Source organism: Entelurus aequoreus, linkage group LG15, assembly GCF_033978785.1.
Source record: "Entelurus aequoreus isolate RoL-2023_Sb linkage group LG15, RoL_Eaeq_v1.1, whole genome shotgun sequence".
In the NCBI taxonomy this organism is placed as follows: domain Eukaryota; kingdom Metazoa; phylum Chordata; class Actinopteri; order Syngnathiformes; family Syngnathidae; genus Entelurus; species Entelurus aequoreus.
The window spans coordinates 10,050,139-10,074,107 of record NC_084745.1 but is presented as its reverse complement, the minus strand read 5'-3'; the positions used below and the strand labels follow the sequence as shown (position 1 = coordinate 10,074,107).

The following is a 23,969-nucleotide window of genomic DNA, read 5'->3' as shown; positions in this document are numbered from 1 at the left end:
TACACAATGGTTGGTAACAAGAAACTGACCTGTTTTTTCAAGAATAAACACAAAATAGACAAAATTATACATGACAAACAGAAATGGCATCATTGAACTAGGGCTGGGCGATATGGCCTTTTTTTAATATTGCGATATTTTAAGGCCATATTGCGATACACAATATATATCTCGATATTTTGCCTTAGCCTTGAATGAACACTTAATGCATATAATCACAGCAGTATGATGATTCTATGTGTTTTGATTGATTGATTGAGACTTTTATTAGTAGATTGCACAGTACAGTACATATTCCGTACAATTGACCACTAAATGGTAACACCCGAATAAGTTTTTCAACTTGTTTAAGTCGGGGTCCACTTAAATTGATTCATGATACAGATATATACTATCAGATATATACTATCATCATAATACAGTCATCACACAAGATAATCACATTGAATTATTTACATTATTTATAATCCGGGGTGTGGAGGGGGGCGCCGGATGTAAGTGTCAAAAAGACAGCCAAAAGAGTTTGATATGAGAATAAATCTGAAGTTAAAATATAGGGTAGAAATGCACCCATTTGCAGGAAATGTAGTCTTGATTTTCAAAATTTTCTTTCAAGGCTTGCATGTCTACATTAAAAATTTCTTCTTCATACTGCATTAATATATGCTACTTTTAAACTTTCATGCTGAGAAGGAAATCACAACTAAAAAAATCACTATTTTTTTCATACGGTGTTGATGTGGAAATTTTTGCCTCGGCATTTTGATGGTGTGGGCGTGTGGCACCGAATGGAGATAAGCGTCTCGACAGACGTTACAATATTTGAACAATGATGACGAAAACTGTTTCCTCTGTCGTGTCCGTGTGTTGAAAATTGTTATGCGCTTATTTTTGTATTTGATTTTGTGCGTGGCATATAATTGCTATGCGCAGAGGACGCTTGAGCAGTGCGCAATTGCACAGGCGCGCACCTTAGAGGGAACGTTGCTCGCACGGCTGCGCTAGCATCACAGCTAACGTTAGCCATGCTGCTACCTCTCTGCTCGGGGAGGGCGTGTACGTATGTGACGTATGACGTGACTGTATGTGACGTGTGTAAGGTGCGCTTGCTGTCTGTGAGAGGGAGACACAGAAAAGAGTGAGAAGAGCCTGTCGTGTAATGCCAGCAGCTAAAAGCAACTGCGTGAGAATCCACAGGTCTGTGGATGTGTTGAAGGTGTGCTGGAAAATGCGGAACGGAAATTAGGGAGCAGCAGAAAAGTGGAATGTATTATTTAAATCAGTGCGTTGGAAAACACGGACCGGAGTTTTTTTTTTTTAACTGGATCTGGATCGGCATTTTCCCATGGCTTGCCGATACGCATTTTTTTGGCAAATATCGGCGGCCGATCCAAACCAAATATCGGATCGGGACATCCCTAGTCTTGGGATTGGCACAAGAATTGTTGCCAATGCTAACCGAAAATGGAGAGCCTACTTGGGGTTTAGCCCAAAAAAACTAAATAAAGTGTCTAATTCTAGTAAGCTATATAGCTAGCCTTAGCTGTACGCTCCCAAATTTTTTTGCATGAATTTCGTTTAAAAGTGTGTTTACCAGGAATTAACAACATTCTAGGAATCAACGACAACATTTCCTTTAGTCTTGGGGTTGGCACAATAATAATTGCCAATGCTAACCGGAAGTGGAGAGCCTACTTGGGTTTAGCCCAAAAAAACTAAAGAAAGTGTCTAATTTTAGTAAGCTAGCTAGCTATAGCTTTACTCTTCCTGATTTTTTTCAAGCATGAATTCCGTAAAAAATGGTGTTTACTTTGAATTAACTTCATATTAGGAATCAACGACAACATTTAGTCTTAGGGTTGGCACAAGAATTGTTGCCAATGCTAACCGAAAAGTGGAGAGCCTACTTGGGTTTAGCCCAAAAAAGCTATCAGAGCAATTAGCGCACTGCTACAAGAACAGAATGAAATAGATGTTGTTTGGAAGAGCTTCTGATATTTTTCTTCCGAACAAGTGAATGCTGATGGCAATTTTTAATCATGTTAGGCGGGAAATTCCGGTCTTTGTGTCGTGTTGCTCTGGGTGTTTGTCACATTTCCAAATTAACACAATGCTTGTCCAAAGTGCATCGGTATTACAATGTACTTAACTACAATCCTGGCTTAGGAACACATGTTTGTATTCAAGTGAGTGAAACAACAACACCCGTCTCGCCTTAGAATGAAGATACAGACTTCAGTTAAATGGAAATAATGCTGTCTTTTTGGGGGGCAGAGTCAGCTGAATTCCTGACATTCGTGGTCTTCTATGTCATTAGCTGGTGAAACATCGGCTGTCAGACTGGTTTGTGTGCTGAGATGTTTCAGTGGTCAGATTAGCATCACCTGATGGAGGACAATATCTTCTCTGACTGCTGGAACAAGCAGCCACTACTGTCACCTTATCAGCCATCTTTGTCACCTTATGACACACAAACACAGTATGAAGTGTGAAAAAACTCAATCCGTGCATTATCCACTTGTAGAAGTAATAAAATGACATGTTTGTTACATTTCAATTTCATTAAAACCCCTTGTTTCTTTTTGTACGCCGCCTGCTCCGCTCAAATTGGCCACCAGGTGTCAGTGTTGCTGTCTTCAGTGCTGCTAGCTTGAGTTGAAGCAGAAGACTTCAGCTTCTTTTCTTATTTCTATCAGTCTAAACCAGAGGTGTCAAAGTCGTTTTCACTGAGGGGCCACATCGCAGTTAAGTTTGGCCCCAGAGGGCCGCTTCTAACAGCGAATAATATTATTACACAATGTTTTTATGCATTTTATTAGTAGATTTTTTTTTTAAACTAAAGTGTAAAAAAAATATGGTAAATTGCAATAATTTCACCTCAAAATTTAGTGTATATTACTGTAAATGGAAAAACAGTACTGCTGTTTTTATGGTAAAAATTAAAAAAAGGCAGTTCAGTTGCCAGATTTTACTGTAAAATGTACATTTGTTTTTTTACTGTGAATAAAAAAAATGCAATTTACAGTAAAATTTTGGCACCTGAGCTGCCTTTTTTTTTTTTTTTTTTTTTTTTTTTTACCGCAAATCAACAACTGTAGATTTTTCGGTGTATTACTGTAATTGCCAAAATGGCACCACAGTTTATTACAGTAAAAAAAAGTCCTTGTTTTTTTCATTTAGAGAAAAATGCTGTAAAAACCACAGTAAATTTCACAATTATACCATGAAAACTATTGCTACTTCTACATTGCACAATTTGATGGACAACTTGCTTTGAAATCATTATTATTAGTATTTATTTCTATTTAAAAAATGGTTTGAATGTTTGATAAGACATTTTTGGACTGTTTAGACCAGGGGTGTCCAAACTTTTTCCACTGAGGGCCGCACACGGAAAAATGTAAGAATGCGGGGGCCATTTTTATATGTTTCATTTTCAAACCTTAACAAAATATATGGACTTTTTTTTTTAACCTTTAGGGCTCCCAGGGACTATAAAGGGTCTCAGTCATTAAACTGTTAAAAATAAGTCAAATTATTTTTATTATTTTTTATTTAACGCTTACAGTAAATCTCTATATCAACTTGAGGTTGATATAAAGTTAAAAAAAAAAAAAAGGTTTTCTGTCAAAGACAACTTTGTTTTTTATAGTAAAACTGAAATATGCAGTATTTAGTAATTACTGCCTTAAAAGATCAATAATGCAGGACACCATTTATTTGAAGTCTTTAATATTTTTGAGTAATCACAGTGAAAAGTTATATAAAATCCTACTAAATATATTTGGGATCCAAAAGGTCCCCCACTCATAAAGTGATACATTTTTATTAGTTTTTTTTTACTTTTAACACTTAAATTACGAGATCAACTTCAGATATATCTGTCGATTTTACGTTTTAACTATTATTTTGTTTGTTTTATGCTCTTTTGTCAAATAAAACTTTGATGTTTTTATATGGCAACCACACAATATATGCAATATTATTTCCACATAAAACATTTTAAAGTGAAATTTTTTAAGTAATAATTCATTATAACATAGATTTTTTTTTTTTTTTTTTTTTTTTTTTAGCAATGGCAAAAAAAAATAAAATAAACAAAGACAAAAGAAAAAAAACAGCCTGCATGGCAGCTTTGTGTCAACATTGCAACTTTTTCTTGTTAGATTTCACCTCATTCCACTTTTTTTAAATGTTTTTTTTTTATTTTTGCAATATTATCAATTTTGCAATTTTTGCAGAATGTGTAGCGGGCCGGTAAACAATTAGCTGCGGGCCACAAATGGCCCCCGGGCCACACTTTGGACACCCCTGGTTTAGACCATGGGTCCAACAGCGTCCAAAATCCGTTAAAAAAGTTTGTTAAAAAAAGTTAAAAGAAGTTAAAAAAAAAAAGTTTTTAAAAAAAATATTATTATTTTTTTAATCTGTCTTTTCCAATCCATTTTCTACCGCTTGTTACTCTCAGGGTCTCCTAGCCACTCAGGCAAATCATATTGTCTAAAAATGCATTTTCCCATCGATAATGTGACATCGCGCCTGTGTTGGGCGAGCATGTGGAAAGTGTGCGCTCTTTCAGTCAATTAGTACGTACCTCGGTTTAGAGGTCACGGTTCGGTTCATTTTCGGTACAGTAAGAAAACAACAAAATATAAATTTTTGGGGTTATTTATTTACCAAATTTGTAAACAATGGCTTTATCCTTTTAACATTGGGAACACTATAACAATTCTGCCCACATTAATCAACATTAAACTGCCTCAAGTTGTTGCTCAGATAAATAAAATGACTTTTCTTCTACATATAAAAAGTGCAACATTAAACAGTTTCAAGTCAACTCATCATGCTTAATTTATTACAGCATTTGAGAAGCCTGTAGTTGATTTTTATTATGTAAATGCCTTTACTAATATGTGCGTATTATGATTTGTATGTGGGTAAAAAAAAATCTGTCGATCCGTATTGCGCTATATGTCATTGAAGTACTGATAACTTATTTTAATACAAAATACTTCTGACAACTTCGTGCTAAAACATCAACTTTTATTTACATAAAGTGATGGAAAATCCATTGATCTTGGCTTCAACGCCAACACAAGTGCGAGTGGACGCAAAACGCAGACTGGTGGTGAGAATAGGGAGAGGCGAGGTGAAGTCTTTTTACAAGTTGGGATCGCTGCACAGACAACTGTTGTACGGCAGAAGTGTCGCAAAAATCAGGTGTAGAAAGACAGCAAGTCAGGGTTTCTGCTTCACAAGAATCTGATTACAGAGACACTTTTTTTTTCTTTCCGCACACACAACTGTTAGTCTTTGTATTACACTTACACTCGTATTAATATGATTACGCACACCACACAACTTTTTCACAGCAGAAACGTAGCAAAATGTCATGTGTAAAAAAAATGTACACAAATCTGAATACAGACACACTTTTTTTTTTACAGACATTAGGGTTGTACGGTATACTGTTATTAGTATAGTACCGCGATACTAAGTAATCATATTCAGTACAATATCGCCTCTGTAAAGTACCGGTCCGCCACCCCGCCCGTCCTCGTCACGTCATGACATTGCTGGTTTACAAGCAGACGATCATGTTCGGTAGCACACAATCACGGAGTACTTGCAAGCAGACACAGTGTGCATTTTGGCTTAAAAACTAACGATAAAGGTGAAGTTATGACACTGAAACGCAGTCTGCAGTGTTTTAGCTACTTCTAAATCACTAATAATCGCCTCCATGGCGACAAATAAAGTGAGTTTCTTACAAGTATCATCCCTGCAGGACGAGGAATAGCTAAACATGCTTCACTACACACCGTAGCTCACCGGTGTCAAAATGTAAACAAACGCCATGGGTGGATGTCCACTGTAATGATACCAAGTACAGGAGCGCAGTGTTTCCCACACATTCATTTATTTGTGGCGGCCCGCCACGAAAGAATTACGTCCGCCACAAATAAAATAAAAAATAATAAAAAAAAATTTTTTTTGTCCTGTCCAGCTTCTCAGGCAAATCATATAGTTGATGTAGATGCCCATATAGGCTGTTCAGATTTACTTTACAAAAGAGAAGTGTAGGATACTTCTCTTGTTGCCTTATTTGTATTTGACCACTACTGTTTTCTGTTTATTTGTTACTGACTGTGGCAGAACACCTCTGCCTCTGTTTCACTTTATGTTGCTGGTAAATAATATGGTTGTAATAGTAGGCTAAAGTTAAATTATTTAGTATGCACTAATTAAAGGGGCAGAGCTTTAAGAGACATTTTAGCTTTTATATTTTATAAGATATATTTTTTGTAAGAACCATAATTAATAAATATATTTCAGTGAATAACTTATTGTTCAAATCTGTATATAAATATGTACATAAAGTGTTGTAATTATATTGTAAAATGGATGGATGGATGGATGGACGTTTAAAACAAAACTGTTATTATTAATTAGTAAGTATACATTTTTTGAGCCTTTTTAGAGAAAATCACATCATTGTAGTAAATTATGCAAATTACTCGATGATGTCATGGTGACCACGCCCATAGCCACGCCCCCACCGCCACAGGTATCTTGGCAGTTTATGGGAAACACTGGAGCGTATCTAGTCGATACTACTATGATTACGTCGATATTTTTTGGCATCACAACATCTTCTTTAGTTTTTTAAAAATGTATATTATGTTTATAAACTCAGGAAATATGTCCCTGGACACATAAGGACTTTGAATATGACCAATGTATGTTCCTGTAACTACTTGGTATCGGATTGATACCTAAATTTGCGGTATCATCCAAAACTAATGTAAAGCATCCAAACAACAGAAGAATAAGTGATTATTACATTTTAACAGAAGTGTAGGTAGAACATGTTGAAACAAAAAATAAGCAGATATTAACAGTAAATGAACAAGTAGAGTAATAATTAATGTTTTACCACTTGTCCTTAATAATTTTTACAAAATAATAGAATGGAAAATGACACAATATGTTCCTACCGCCCAAATGCAGCTGAGATAGGCTCCAGCACCCCCCGCGACCCAGAAAAGGGACAAGCGGTAGAAAATGGATGGATGGATGGATGTTACTGCATAATGTACGTCAGCAGACTAAATTTGGAGCCTTTGTTTGCTTACTTACTAATAAAAGACAAGTTGTCTAGTATGTTCACTATTTTATTTAAGGACAAACTTGCAATAAGAAACATATGTTTAATGTACCCTAAGATTGTTTGTTAAAATAAAGCCAATAATGCAATTTTTTGTGGTACCCTTTATTTAGAAAAGCATCAAAGTATCGGACTAATTTTGGTATCGCTACCAAAATATTGGTATCGGGACAACCCTAACAGACACACATTGAAATATCGACAGGCTGATTTTTTTTTACCCACAGACAAATCCTAATACGGACTGACAAATTAAAATGGTACATGCGGCTCTGATGACAAATATACACACAGATTGAGATACAGACACACACATTTTATATTATTACTTTAAACTGTTTCATATTTTAATTTTTTCTCCTGTAAAGCGTCTTTGAGTGCTTTGAAAAGCGCTATACTAAATAAAATGTATCATTATTATTATTAGTACACAGACCCGTTAATTGGATTACAGACGCACAGATTGAGATGCAAGTAAATTTGCTGCAATAGTAATACTAGTAATGTAATAATATAGCGTATATAGTAGTATTTTCTGGTCACATTAGACTCGTTTGACTTTCTCACTGTAAGAACTACAAATTGTGCCTTTTTAACATAACTAAACATTGCCAGCAGGTTTTAAAAACAATGTTTTTCATTATTTTTTTGCTCTGCCCCCATCTCAAGAAAACCCCCGATCCAGATTCAAATATGCCTCAATTGTTTTAGTCCGTTTAAATCCTTCCTCAAATGCAGAGACGGGGAACTAAAACAAAACCAGTGAACAGGAAGTTCATTGTGAGACTGTTGTGTGTCTGTCTAGGACAGGGGTGGGCAATTAATTTTTTACCGGGGGCCGCATGAGCAACCCGAGCACTGCTGGAGGGCCACATCGACAATATTTCAATTACATTTTGCTCAATATTATTTTTGATATATACTGTAAGATAAATAATAATAATAATAATACATTCATTTAACCTAACTTAACTTTATACCAAAAGCACTGCTTTGGAAATCATTTGTACCCCTTTCAGAGATCACATTTAGTTCCCCTTAAACATCCTCATGTTGCACAATGAAATGTAAGCATAGGATAAAGTGTGCATTCCTGTAACTTTCTTTAGTAACAGCTTTCCATGATTAATATCAATAAATTAACATTAATAATAAATGACAGTAAAACAAGCACACGTATGACTGAGGAGTCATAGTGTAACTTTGTGTGGTGTTTGAGTTGTCCGACTTTTTGTGTGGCCATAAACGCACCAGTGGTTTAGTGGTATGCGTGTTGGTGACAGATGACAAGTTGGTTTTGGCCTGGTTTGTACGGCAGAAAATGACTAGTTTTTCGAGATAGAAGTTTTTTACTCATGTTTTTGGTGTGGTTATGGCCGAATATAAACAGTTTTGCTCAATAAAGTGATCGATATAATTCCTGTCCTCGAAGCATCTCAATAGACGTTACAATAATTGAACGGTGTTCAATTGAACGGTGTTGACGAACACCGTTAGGGCCGCTTGTTGTCACTGTCACTCAGAGTTGCATTGCAAAATAACACAGAATAAATGTGTTTATTTTGTTTAAAATTCAGATGGGATTTGATTTGGTGCGCGGCATATATTTGCTGTGCGCAGAGGATGCTTGAGCAGTGCACAATTGCGCAGGCGCGCACCTTAGAGGGTACGTTGCTTGGCAGTCCATGTCTTGTTGAAAACACGGCATTCGTCATCAACTTTTCTCTTTTTAGGGTCTCGGGTGTAAACCGTGCATCACTTGTCGCTGTGCACCTTCACTCACAGGTTACACACGGACATACGCCCATAAATAACACTTTTCAAAATAAAAGCAGCACAGTTGTATTGCGCGCACGACATAGATGTTTTTTCAACTTTATTTTGTAATTTGTGATTGCAGCTGTTCACATTCACTCATAATCACGCACACGCATACGTCCACACGGAAGTAATACAAATAACGCTTTTCAAAACAAAAGCAGCACCGTTGTATTGCACACTCGAAATAGATACTTTTTTAAATGTATTTTGTAATTTATGATTGGCCTCACGCGGGCCGGACAGGGACGCACAAAGGGCCGGATGTGGCCCGCGGGCCGCAGAATGCCCAGGTCTGGTCTAGGACATTTTCAAATGGCCGAAATTTCCCAGAAACGCACTCAGAAATCATGTTGAAAGTCTTTCCAGAAGAGTCGCTGCTACAGCTGCGTTTTATTTACTTTTAACTTCCTCTAGTTGACACCACATTTGTGGAAGTAGTTAACACGCTCAGGTGAAAGCATGCATGGCCTATGTCAGGTGTGTCCAAAGTGTGGCCCGGGGGCCATTTGCGGCCTGAAGCTTGTTGTTTTTATTGGCCGGCAACATATTCTGAAGACAAAGTAAAGAACACGACACAAAAACATTTTATAATGCAATTTTGGGAGAAATTGCGTGGGGATACTTTGATTGATTGATTGATTGATTTAAACTTTTATTAGTAGATTGCACAGTACAGTACATACTCCGTACAATTGACCACTAAATGGTAACAACCGAATACGTTTTTCAACTTGTTTAAGTCGAGGTCCACGTTTATTAATTCATGGTACAAATATATACTATCAGCATAATACAGTCATCACACATGTTAATCATCAGAGTATATCCATTGAATTATTTACATTATTTACAATCCGGGGGGTGGGATGTGGAAGGGGGGTGGTTTGGGGTTGGGGTGGAGGGGTTAGGTTTGGTTGATATCAGCACTTCAGTCATCAACAATTGCATCATCTGAGAAATGGACATTGATACAGTGTAGGTCTGACTTGGTAGGATATGTACAGCGAGCAGTGAACATACTAAGTTCAGAAAGTATAAGAACTAAAATGTGAAAGCCGCTGAAATGCGCAAGCTGAACCTAAATGCTAACGTTTGCATGCTAACAATTAGAATGCGTCAAGTACTAGGTTGTATGACTATGACACAGAGCTTAAAAAGAAGTTAGCATGCTGTATGAATCAATTTAAACAAGTTGTAAAACTTATTTGGGTGTTACCATTTAGTGGTCAATTGTACGGAATATGTACTGTACTGTGCAATCTACTAATAAAAGTTTCAATCAATCAATCAATCAAACAGTTAGCATGTGTCAAGTACCAGGTTATATGACTGAGGCGTTCGGCTACAAAATTTTCTCAAAGGGTTTGCATGGTAATGTTAGCATGCTAGCATGCTAACGTCAGCATTTGGTAAGTACCAAGTTATATGACTCTGAGCTGTTTGGCTGCAAAATTGGCTAAAAAAGTTAGCATAGCAATGTTAGCATGCGAACGTTCGCATGTGTCAAGTACCAAGTCATGTGACTCTGAGGTGTTTGGCTGCAAATTTTGCTAAAAAGTTAGCATGCTAATGTTTGTTATGGTACTGACAGCGCGGGCTGATTGTTTTGGTCTTGTCTAGTGGCCAATACTACTGTAGTATTAGTATTTGTACATCATTTAGCCATTTGTATGCCTGAAAAAACATAATTTAGGGCAGAATTACGTAGAATATGCTTTGTTACTGATAGCACAAAGCTATGATACGGCTGTTGTGTTCAGATAGTTGGGCATATATTGATAGACAGACATTGTATTGATTCTAGTATCTTAATTGTACAAAATGTATCAATTTTTATTTATGCGGCCCTCGCTGGTAAAAGTTTGGACATCCCTGTCAATGTCAATACTGAGCCAGTGGTACGCAAGACAACAGTCTGGTTCTTCCAGTTTTGCTTGGGCACATGTTAAGTGTGTGCGGGCGTGTTGCACACTGGAACCTGGCTTTGTAGTCTGTGTTTAGATAGAACAGGTGTCAGGTTTTCTGACACTTGTACATACTCATAAAAAAAAAAAAGTCAACATCATGTGAAAGTTCATGACCTTTTACCTCAGTCACTGTTTAACATTGTTCCTGTGAGGTTAGGTAGATAAATTATTGATTCACAAAGCAAATACCGTTTTTTTGTAGTCTGTCTGACATTGTCTACATGAATGGCTTCGTTGTTTGATGTTATAAATATGATAGATAAATGGCAACTAGCTTAACGAGCTATAAGTAGCTAACCAAACAGATAGACATTAACTTGTAGGGGTGCACAAACAATCGATATAGATCTAAATCTCTTATTCATCCAAAGTCTAAATCAAATCGTAATTTTCCAAAAATAGATTAAAAAATTTAAATAAAAAAATGTGTGTGTGTGTGTGTGTGTGTGTATATATATGTATATATATATGTATATCATACTTGCCAACCTTGAGACCTCCGAATTCGGGATATTGGGGGGGCGGGGTTAAGGAGTATATTTATAGCTAGAATTCACTGACATTCAAGTATTTCTTTTATATATATATATATAAAAGAAATACTTCACTTTCAGTGAATTCTAGCTATATATATATATATATATATATATATATATTTATTTATTATATATATATATATATATATATATATATATATATATATATATATATATATATATATATATATATATATATATATATATATATATATATATATATATATATATATATATATATATATAAAAGAAATACTTGAATTTCAGTGTTCATTTATTTACACATATACACACACATAACACTCCTCTACTCATTGTTGTATTTGAAAGTGCAATGCTTTGCAGCCAGTAGCACAGCCATTGAAGGAGCATAGGTATGGGCAGCATCTGTGAGGGGTGAGGAGGGGTGTATATTGTAGCGTCCCGGAAGAGTTAGTGCTGCAAGGGATTGTAGGTATTTGTTCTGTTGTGTTTATGTTGTGTTACGGTGCGGATGTTCTCCCGAAATGTGTTTGTCATTCTTGTTTGGTGTGGGTTCACAGTGTGGCGCATATTTGTAACAGTGTTAAAGTTGTTTATACGGTCACCCTCAGTGTGACCTGTATGGCTGTTGATCAACTATGCCTTGCATTTACCTGTGTGTGTGTGTGTAAAAGCCGCATATGTTATGTGACTGGGCCGGCACGCTGTTTGTATGGAGGAAAAGTGGACGTGACGACAGGTTGTACAGGACGCTAAAGGCAGTGCCTTAAAGGGAGAAATTCGGGAGAATGGTTGCCCCGGGAGATTTTCGGGAGGGGCACTGAAATTCAATTTTGGAGACAGGCGTTTAAAAGAAGCAGGCGGTTATTTGCACAAGGCTTTTATTTATTTTTGCAGCAGCCTGCACCAGGCCATTATTTGGTTACAATGGTTACTGTCCAGTATTTTTTTTTCGTACAAAAAACTTTAAATGTCAAAGCTATTGTAAACATACAAACAAAAAAACAAGAGATCAACATGAGGTAGGCTATCAAAAGACAAGAGATCAACAAGGCCTCAACATGGCAGTAGTGCAACAATTGTCAAATAGAATACCAATACTAAAAATAAATAAACTTTTTAAATAAAGCAGCCTACCGGGAAAAATAAAATTATGGTACCAAATACTCAAGTATAAAACGCACAATCAAAACAGAACAATAATACTGTCACTTAAATAAAATAAAGGCTACAGTACTCCAAGTTTTAAATAAAGCAGCATACAGGAAAAATAAAATGATGGTACCAAGTACTCCATAAAACCATCAAAACAATAATACTGCAGCAAACGCAACCCCAGTAGCATTTTAATCTAAATTATGCAAATAACAGCCCATGGGCGGCTATTTGGACATAGGCGGTTATTAGGAAGAGGCGGTTAATTCACAAAATGGGGTCAGACCCCGGGCGGTTATTAGGACATGGGCGGTTATTTGCCCAAGGGCGTTTATTTGGTAATATACGGTATATATATAAGTATTTAAAAAAAATAAGAATCCATTATTTAAAAATAAACTTTTAAGCCATCTCCATGCACCAGAAGGAGCTTTTGTAACCTCTTACCTGTTTTAAAAAAGTTTCATGATAATTATTATACCAAATAGTACATGGTGAGAATCTGTTGTAATCGAGAATCGATTAGTCAACCTAGGAATCGAAATTGGATCGAATGGTTAGGTGTCCAAAGATTCACACCCCTACTAACTAACCAATTAAAGATGTTTTCTGGAAAACTAGATAGATATCCTAACGAGCTTCATAAATTACATAACCATGATAGATGGACAGTTAGATTGATAAGTAGTTTTATTGTTGTTACTTTCTTTGTAAAGCCTATATGCGGTGGCCATTTTGTTTTGACTACTAGCCAAAAGCTAACTTACCACACCAGCTAATTAAATAGACAGAGAAATATGTCTACTATAAAACTAGATTGCTGTTCAAACTAGATTCAGACATTTACGTCCTTTCTCAAGTCTCTATGTGGTGGCCATTTTTGTTGTGAGCACTAGCTAATTAGATAACTAACTAACTAACTAACTAACTAACTAACCGCACTAGCTAATTAGATAAACAAGTATTTTCCCAATAAAACTCGATAGCTATTTGAACTAGGTTTAGACATACAGTAACTAGCTATGATAAATAAATAGATTAATTTAAAAAAAAAAAAGTTAGTTTACTTCCTTTGTATTGTCTTTATGCAGCAGCCATTTTGTTGTGAATACTAGCAAATAGCTAACTAACCACACTTGGTAATTAGATAAATATGTTTAACTAAAAAAATTGATAGCTATTTGAACTAGGTTCAGACGTAAGCTAACTAGCTATGATAGATAAATAGATAGATAAAAATATTTATCTCTTTTAAGTTTGTTCATTTCTCAAGTCTCTGTGGTGACCACAAGCTAATTAGATAAATAAGTATTTTTACTATAAAACTAGATAGCTATTTGAACTAGGTTCGGACATAAGGTAACTAGCTATGAAAGATAAATAGATGAATTTTTAAAAAAAGTTTTTTTTCTTCCTTTTTATAGCCTTTATGCGGCAGCCATTTTGTTGTGAATACTAGCAAATAGCTAACTAACCACACTTGGTAATTAGATAAATATGTTTAACTAAAAAAATTGATAGCCATTTGAACTAGGTTCAGACATAAGCTAACTAGCTATGATAGATAAATAGATAGATACAAATATTTATCTTTTTTAAGTTTGTTAATTTCTCAAGTCTCTGTGGTGACCACGAGCTAATTAGATAAGTAAGTATTTTTACTATAAAACTAGATAGCTATTTGAACTAGGTTCGGACAAAAGGCAACTAGCTATGATAGATAAATAGATTTTTAAAAAGTTTTCTTCCTTTCTAAAGCCTTTTTGCGGTGGCCATTTTTGTTGTGGTTACGATATCGCTAAATAGCCACGCTAATTAGCTTAACAAGCGAACTAGTTAAATAGCTATATATTTTTTTGTGAAACACTTAAGGAAAATTAAGAGTCAAATTGACAGATTTAATTCAATTAACTTTTAAAAGTCAGTGTAGCATTGTTTTGGCATGGATCTGAACCGCCACACAGAGGAGCCATGGCTTCTGTTTTATGGTACCCTGCACAGTCCTGGCTGTGTTCCAGTTATGCGTCCGTGTAAAATCTGCTATTGCGTCAGTTTTGCAGCATCTTTGTGTGAAAAGGTTCGCGTTATGAGACTGAAATGGCACCTAGGTGAGAAATACTCGGTTGCAGCCTTTCCACTTTTCCAGTTGGCAGCATCAATGCGCCTGCTTTGATAACACAGACAGGTAGCGTTGAGAGAAGAAGCCTCGCCTCCTCGTCGCTCATTGGCTGTCCGGCTCGCTCAGGCCAACGGCGCCTCCTCCTCGCTGCCAAGTGAAGTTTGTGTGCTGTGACGGTCTGCAACTCACTGACTGTCTGAGGCTGCCACAGTGTGTGTGTGTGTGTGTGTGGGAGTGTGTGTGTGTGTAGGCAGGCATGTTCTATAGAAGAGAGGACCCTGGGAATGTGGGGGTGCGTACATGCTAAGGATGATGAGGATGGGCTTCCCTCAGCCGTCGCAGGCTCAGGTCAGTGCAAGTGCTTGTTATAAAGCGATGGCGGGCTTTCTGTCGCAGCCTCAGCTGTGTCGGCCCACTGTCTGGGTGGCGAGTGATGCAATTAGCGTGAGTGCTCCTCGGTCTTCTCGGGTCGTCAACGATAATTGGCGAAAGTTTGCCAAACATATTTAGGAAAGGGGTGGAGCTACCCTGCTGTCTCTTTAATACATGATGGTGTTACGGTTTGTACAGGGGAAGAAGACGGTACAGACAAGAGGGACGTTGTTTAACTCTGTTTATTTGTATATACAGTATATATAATATATATAAATAATAAATGAAGTGTGAAAAATCTAAACTATGTGTGTGGTATGCGACTATGTGTGTGAATTAACTGTAGTGCGTTACCAGAAAGGCGGAAGTCCAAGAGGAAAAAGGCAGGCTCGAAGGTCCAGGGAACAGGCAGGAAGTCGGGGGCATCAAAAGTTTGTGTCCAGGCGGCAGGTCGAGATCCAAGAGGCAGCCAGAGAAGCAGAGGGAATACAGGGAGACGAGACACACAGCTCGTGACGCGGAAACGGAGGTCTGCTGCTGGAAAGCGACAAGGAGGACATGAGACAAGTGAACACGGCGGGGGAGAAAACACAGAGAGAGCATAGAGCTAGATACGAGTCGCTTACTGTACGGGAACAGGTTGTTACGTTCTGGCACAGGATAGCAGGTTGCGCTGGCTTAAGAAGGCAGGTCTTCCCATCAGCGACAGGTGCGTTGATTGCTGATGATTGAATGCAGCCGCTTGCTGCAGCCGGAGTGACGTGCGACTGGCACGCTCATGGAGGTGCGCCCAGCGCAGCGCACAAATCAAAGCGCACTGGGGTGAGCTAGGAGCGTGACAGATGGTTTGCGTTCTTTCCCAATGTGAATTATCGTCTTACCCGTGTCGAGCGTCCTTCCCCCGCTTGCTCCTGATCATCACAGTTGCTAATTCCGCTGGCCGTTCTAGCCTCTTTCCTCGATGAAAGTGAGCACACGGAAGGAAATGAAGCTGGTGTGGACGTTTGAATTTGGAGAGTAAAGTTTAAGCTGAATCAGTGTTTTTTCACCATTGTTGGGCCACGAGCCAAAAAATGTGTTTCCCAGCTGTTGTCCGTATGGGCCATAGTTATACTTAGTTTTAATACACTTTTCGCACCACTTGTGGCAGTAATGACAATATCTAACAAACAGAAGAAGTCTGGAGCTAAAGTCATAGAGAAGTTTCTTAAGCGCAAAAAATAAGACCAAAGTGGTTAAGCTGTATTTTCATTCGCACTTTATTTTATTGACCGTTTAATGAAGAAACATATATATTATCATTATTTATTATTAACTATGTTAAAATGTATTTATTTTAGCCCTTTGTAATTGTATGTAAATGTATTTTTCATCAGTTTTAATGGCAGGCCGATATTATCGGACATCTCTAGTTTTTATTTAATTTTTTTTTGTGTCTTGTCCCCACAATTCTATCCCTTGCTGCACCGGTCCGGCTGTATCAATCACCAAATATATCCAAACATTTAATTTAGTTAAATACAATTAAGGCAACAAATGAGGGCCGTAGTTTGGGGACCCCTGGTTTATCCTGTTAAACTGTAACTAGGCTAGATAAAATTATTAAATTTGATTAAACTCAAGAGTAAGCTTACTTATTCAGCGTTAATATTTGAGTGGGCCCCCTGACCCCTGTGTAGTGGAAAAGTTGGGCCCTGGGGTCAAAACGGTTAAGCACTTGTAAGCTAAATGATATCATTACCTGTCCCTCCAGGTGAGCCCCAGGCTCCAGACTGAGTGTTAGCCATGTTGGGTCAGGCCCAGTCCACCACCAGCACGCTGCAGCTGGTCGCTGAAGACATAAGCGGCATCATGGAGACGCTGGACGCCGGCGAGCTCGACACAAGCGACAGCAACTATCACACCACCGACGCTGCTGTACCAGGTTGGCTTTTTCTTTCTTTTCTTCTTTTCTTACTCCTTTTGAATGTCCACTTGACAACATGTTCACTTGTTTGTCCGTCCATAGCGCAGAGTCTGCCTTTCATGGCCGTCTACAAAACGATAGGCTTCAAGGAGAGCAAGGCCGCCGTCTTCCTGTCCTCGCCCATCACCGCCAAGATCCTGGAAGTGGAGCGCTTCACGTCAGCCCAGGACCGCTTCAACGTGAGCCAGCAGAGGAGCGTCAACAAGGTGAGACCACATTCACTCCAGGCCAGGGTTGTCCAAAGTGCGACCCCGAGCTAAATTATTCACAGCCCGCAGCACAACCGTTAGCATTGTAATATTAGCATGCTAGCTTTTTTGCAAATTTTGCAGGAATAAACCTCAGCATCAAATATTTTGTTACTTGACGAATGATACATACAAGCATGCTAACGTTAGTATGCTAGTTTTTTTAGCTAATTTTATAGGTATACACTGCAGTCATATTTTGGTACTTGATGCATGCGAGCATTTTACAGACATTTTTAGGCACACACCTCAGAGTAATATATTTTGATACTTGACGCACGTTATAGTTAGCATTTTATCATGCTAACACTAGCATGCTAGATTTGTTTGGCAGATATACACCTCAGTCATATTTTGGTACTAGATGCATGCTAGCGGGCTATTCTTTTGAACACATTTTTAGGCACACACCTCAGAGTAATATATTTTGATACTTGACACATGTTATAGTTACCACCTTAGCATGCTAACATTAGTGTCAGGTTCAAACACTGATGACATCTATTAAACAGACAAGAAGCAAGGAATTAAACAGAGACAGAATTCAATTCAGCTCATTGAGGAGAAACGTCTAGGCTGTACTCTTTGTACAGTCTTCCACCACGCTCTGACGAAAGGTTGCACGCATCCTCTTTTATTTTGACTTTCCCTGATTACATGGAAACAGCTGTTTCTAAAGGAAGGGGGTCGTAAACAGCCGTAGCACTCGGTCACAAAACAGTTCAAAGAAAAGGTGCCTGGAGGTCAGGTCCTGCTTCCTCTCCGCTTTGTAGATCTCAGGTCAAGACAAAATCTTCCTGTGGATTACAATAGATCAAAGAAACCGACACCTTCATGTCGCTTCCCATCGTACACAGTGGAGTTTTACAAACCTTTTGATTGCTAAGATCAAAGACAGCTTTTGTCTGCTCGCCAGGAACTCATGGCAACACAAAGTTTTGTGATAACTTAGATCAGTGGTTCTTAACCTGGGTTCGATCGAACCCTAGAGGTTCGGTGAGTTGGCCTCAGGGGTTCGGCGGAGCCTCCGCCACGGAGGTAAAGACACATCCGACTTATCGTGTGAATAAAAACTTCTCCCTATCAGCGTATTATGGATACCCCCAAACAATGTCCCCTCTAATTTTCCATCTGATTTGCAGGTTTTTTGATTGATTGATTGATTGATTGAAACTTTTACAAAGGATTGCAAAGGAAGAGGATACATTATATGAAACAGTACAGTTTACACAGTACAGTACATATTCCGTACAATTGACCACTAAATGGTAACACCCGAATAAGTTTTTCAACATGTTGTTTATTCATGGTAATGTGTGTAAGGTGTGTAATTTCTTGTGAGTTCATGCACTGTGTTGGTTTTGTTCTTTGAACAAGGTGATGTTCATGCACGGTTCATTTTGTGCACCAGTAAAAAAACATTTCTTGAATTTGAAAAAATAAAACATTTTATTTTTCACTAAAGAAGGGTTCGGTGAATGCGCATACGAAACTGGTGGGGTTCGGTACCTCTGACAAGGTTACGGACCACTGACTTAGATACAATTATTCTGACATTTAGCATGCTGGATTTGTTTAGCTAGTTTGGCAGGTATACACCTCAGTCATATTATGGTACTTTATGCATGCTAACAGGCTATCATTTGAAACTATTTTTTAGGCACACACCTCAGAGTAATATACTTTGATACTTGACGCATCTTATAGTTAGCCTTTTACCATGCTAACAATAGCATGCTAGAAGTTTTTAGCTATTTTGGCAGGTGCACTCCTCAGTCATATTTTGGTACTTGATGCATGCCAGCAGGCTATCAATGTACACACATTTTAGGCACACACTTCAGAGTAATATATTTTGATACTTCACGCATGTTATAGTTAGCATTTCAGCATACTAACGTTGGCATGTTAGATTTATTTCCGCTAATTCGTCAGGTATGCACCTCTGTGTCATATTTTGATATTTCACTAATGCTAACTGTAAGCACGCTATTGTTGGCTTGTTAGCATAGCACTGTTAGCATGCTAGCTTTTTTAGATAATTTTGCTCATATTTTTGTTAGTTGACGCCTTCTGGCCAGCGTGCTAACTGTTAGCATATTAACGATATTAGGCCCGTATTAATATTTTTCACCAATAATAGGCTTTGGCTCTTCTGTAGTCACACAAAATTTCTACCAAAATTGCATATTCTAGTTCTTTAAAAAAAACTATATATATATTGTACTGGTTTTAAAGGTGAAAACTACCAAAATGGCCACCGCATTCTTTGATTTGTCAGCCTGTGGCCCTCAGGGGGAAAGGTTTGGGCACCCGTGCTCCGGGCTCGTCATTGGACCAGAACAATTACACCCTTGTCTTCATTAAGACGTTACGCACACTTGTCTAACTCCAGCCTGTGATGTTTCAGTCCATGCCGACCGTCTTTAAGATCGAGATGAAGCACGGCGAGTTCACCTGGTTGGTGAAGAAGAAGGAGAAGCACTTCCTGGATCTGCACCGAGACCTGAGGACCTACAAGGCCATGATGAGCCTGCCTCGGCTGACACGCGGGTCCGTGTCTGCCCGCCTCCAACCCCCCCCGTGCTTCGGTCGTCTCTCACCGCTCGCCTTTTTGTCTCCCGCAGTCACACCATCAGGAAGCCGGTAAGGACCGAGAACGAGAGGGACATTCCCAGCCTGCCCAGAGGCAGAGGAGAGGAGCTGGCCAGAGAGGAGCAAGTGTCCAGCCGAAAGGTCTGTCCGTCATCTGGAGGTGTTTGTCCTTTGTGTTCGTGCTGCTCTGTTCATCTTCCTCTGCTGGTTTTGTTCCAGAAACAACTGGAAGATTACCTCAACAAGCTCCTGCAGATACCCATGTACCGACAGTACCACGGCATGGTAAACACTGCATTGTGGAGCACATATTCTTCAGAAACAAATCAAACCCCAGGGTAGTAGTGCCCAAGCGAGCAAAATTATATTTTTCACCAATAATAGGCTGTCCAAAATCTAGCTAGTTCTACTGACTGACAAGGGAGCAATTATGTGAAGATGTGTAGCGAAGCCCTCGATTAAGGATGTTCTAAGGACTGCTGCTCACGGCGTCTAACGCAGGGGTGTCCAAACTAATTTCCACTCAAGGCTATACACAGAAAACCTAAAGCAGGCGGTCCCCAATACGGCCCGCCAGCATCCAAAATCTGGCCCGTGGGAAGTCTCAAGTTGTTTTTTTTAATTTATCCTTTCTAATCTATTTTCTACCGCTTGTTACTGTCGTTGTCTCATAGCCGCTCAGGCTAATCATGTCGTGTAAAAATGCATTTTCCCATCGATAACGTGAAATCATCGAGTATGCACTCTTTTAGTCAATTAGTGCGTGAGGAATATATATATATATATATATATATATATATATATATATATATATATATATATATATATATATATATATATATATATATATATATATATGTGTGTATATATATGTATATATATGTGTGTATATATATATATATATATATATATATATATATATATATATATATATATATATATATATATATATATATATATATATATATATATATATATATATATATATATTAGGGCTGCAACTAACGATTAATTTGATCATCGATTAATCTGTCGATTATTATTTCGATTAATCGATTAATAATCGGATAAAAGAGACAAACTACATTTCTATCCTATCCAGTATTTTATTGAAAAAAAACAGCATACTGGCACCATACTTATTTTGATTATTGTTTCTCAGCTGTTTGTGAATGTTGCAGTTTATAAATAAAGGTTTAGTAAAAAATAATAATAATAATTTATTTAAAAAAAACAAAAATCCTCTGCGCATAGCATAGACCCGACGAATCGATGACTAAATTAATCGGCAACTATTTTAATAATCGATTTTAATCGATTTAATCGATTAGTTGTTGCAGCCCTAATATATACACTACCGTTCAAAAGTCTGGGGTCACCCAAACAATTTTATGGAATAGCCTTCATTTCTAAGAACAAGAATAGACTGTCGAGTTTCAGATGAAAGTTCTCTTTTTCTGGCCATTTTGAGCGTTTAATTGACCCCACAAATGTGATGCTCCAGAAACTCAATCTGCTCAAACGAAGGTCAGTTTTGTAGCTTCTGTAACGAGCTAAACTGTTTTCAGATGTGTGAACATGATTGCACAAGGGTTTTCTAATCATCAATTAGCCTTCTGAGCCAATGAGCAAACACATTGTACCATTAGAACACTAATGTGATAGTTGCTGGAAATGGACCTCTATACACCTATGTAGATATTGCACCAAAAACTAGACATTTGCAGCTAGAATAGTCATTTACCACATCAGCAATGTATAGAGTGTATTTCTTTAAAGTTAAGACTAGTATAAAGTTATCTTCATTGAAAAGTACAGTGCTTTTCCTTCAAAAATAAGGACATTTCAATGTGACCCCAAACTTTTGAACGGTAGTATATATATATATATATATATATATATATATATATATATATATATATATATATATATATATATATATATATATATATATATATATATACACACACACAGCCTGCAGCCTGGCCCCGGCCAAATTTTTTTTAACCCAATGCGGCCCCCGAGTCAAAAAGTTTGGGGACCCCTGACCTAAAGTATGCAGCGGGTGGCCAGTTTGATATTTTACATTTTCAAAACCGATACAATACACGAAAGGGTCTGTCAGAAAAAAGTTTAAAATAAGTTATAAACCGTATTTTTCGGACTATAAATCGCTCCGGAGTATAAGTCGCACCGGCCGAAAATGCATAATAAAGAAGGAAAAAAACATATATAAGTCGCACTGGAGTATAAGTCGCATTTTTTGGGGAAATTTATTTGATAAAACCCAACACCAAGAATAGACATTTGAAAGGCAATTTAAAATAAATAAAGAATAGTGAACAACAGGCTGAATAAGTGTACGTTATATGAGGCATAAATAACCAACTGAGAACGTGCCTGGTATGTTAACGTAACATATTATGGTAAGAGTCATTCAAATAACTATAACATATAGAACATGCTATACGTTTACCAAACAATCTGTCACTCCTAATCGCTAAATCCCATGAAATCTTATACGTCTAGTCTCTTACGTGAATGAGATCAATAATATTATTTGATATTTTACGGTAATGTGTTAATAATTTCACACATAAGTCGCTCCTGAGTATAAGTCGCACCCCCAGCCAAACTATGAAAAAAACTGCGACTTATAGTCCGAAAAATACGGTATATATTTTAAAAATTATTATTATTCAATGGTTCAGGTCTATTTGTCGATATAAAGTTAAAAAAAGAAAAACATGTTGAATGCCCTTTTTTCCCAAATAAAACCTTCTTTTTTAAGGCAAAAACACAAAATATGCAATATTTCCCTTTAAAAAATTGTAAGTGGACTACTTGATGTGAAGTAATTGGAGCCTTAAAGGGGAACTGCACTTTTTTTGGAATTTTGCCTATCGTTCACAATCATTATGAAAGACATGACGAAGGATGTAATTATTTATAATGCATTCTAAATAATAAATAAATGCAATTGAAAGTCCGCTTACAATGGAGCCGATAAGAGCTGTTCTATTCTGCCTATAAACCCCCTAAAAAAAATCATCCATACTCCTCCATTGAGGTTTTATATACATGATGTAAGTGTACATGTAATGTAGTAACATTTATAATAACATTTAATATTTACGTATTAAGCATATGCAGCACATTAATTTAAAAACAGCATCACGCTTGCTTTTTTTCCTTCATTGCTGATTATTACTCACTGCAGACTTCATGAGCGCCAACAAACATAATAAAACATCACTTACTGTACAATGTCTGCTGTCATTAGGATGCCAACTGCTAGCATGTTCATATATTCCCATTTAGATGAAGAATATCTCATCATCCTCTCAAAGAAAAGGGGTGGGGGCATGAGAACAAGCGCTTTTCGCGTCGTTCTCGACAGTTTTGGCTCCTAAATGGCTGCCAAAGTGTCCCAACTTGTTGGATTTTATCTTCAGCCATATATATTTTCAGGGGAGATGCAGGATTTATGATCGAGAATACATTTACAGGGAGCAAGGAAGCGAAGAAACGGCAGACCACTCCATGATGTAAACATAGGCACACAGGAAGTGATCACGTCGCCGCTATAAATAGTTTGTCTGCGTTAGCGCTTATAATAACATGATCACTAATACTTGGTTAATATTCAAGTCACAAAATGTAAATGGTGTATTGTTGGTGGTTTTTGTATGTTTATATATCGGATTTTATGGGCGGATTAGTGGAGCGCCCATTGGCTGTTATTTACTTTTTAGAATGCATTTTAAAAAAAATCCATCCTTTGTCATATCTTGAATAATGATTGTGAACCATAGGCAACTTTCCAAAAAATATAAAATATGTGCAGTTCTCCTTTAAATATATCAATAATTTGTAACACCATTGATTTGAATTCATTATTATTTTCTGAGCAATGACAGTTTAAAAAAAAATATCCCACTAAATTTCATTGGGATCCAAAAGGGCGCCACTCATATAAGTGACCAGTCGTACATTTTTGTATTACTTTCAACACTTCACTCTCTCGATCAACTTCAGAT

The 23,969-nt window shown here is 37.4% G+C and overlaps 1 protein-coding gene across 1 annotated transcript in view; it reads left to right on the top strand.

The window, feature by feature from the left end:
- Positions 1 to 23,969, top strand: part of pld1b (phospholipase D1b) — a 69,452-nt gene that overhangs the window by 19,748 nt on the left and 25,735 nt on the right. The window contains exons 2-6 of the mRNA XM_062020777.1: positions 16,874 to 17,044; positions 17,129 to 17,292; positions 19,745 to 19,887; positions 19,962 to 20,070; positions 20,149 to 20,214. Of these exons, the coding sequence (XP_061876761.1) occupies positions 16,906 to 17,044; positions 17,129 to 17,292; positions 19,745 to 19,887; positions 19,962 to 20,070; positions 20,149 to 20,214 (621 nt within the window). The 5' untranslated portion in view covers positions 16,874 to 16,905. The remainder of the gene's footprint in view (positions 1 to 16,873; positions 17,045 to 17,128; positions 17,293 to 19,744; positions 19,888 to 19,961; positions 20,071 to 20,148; positions 20,215 to 23,969) is intronic.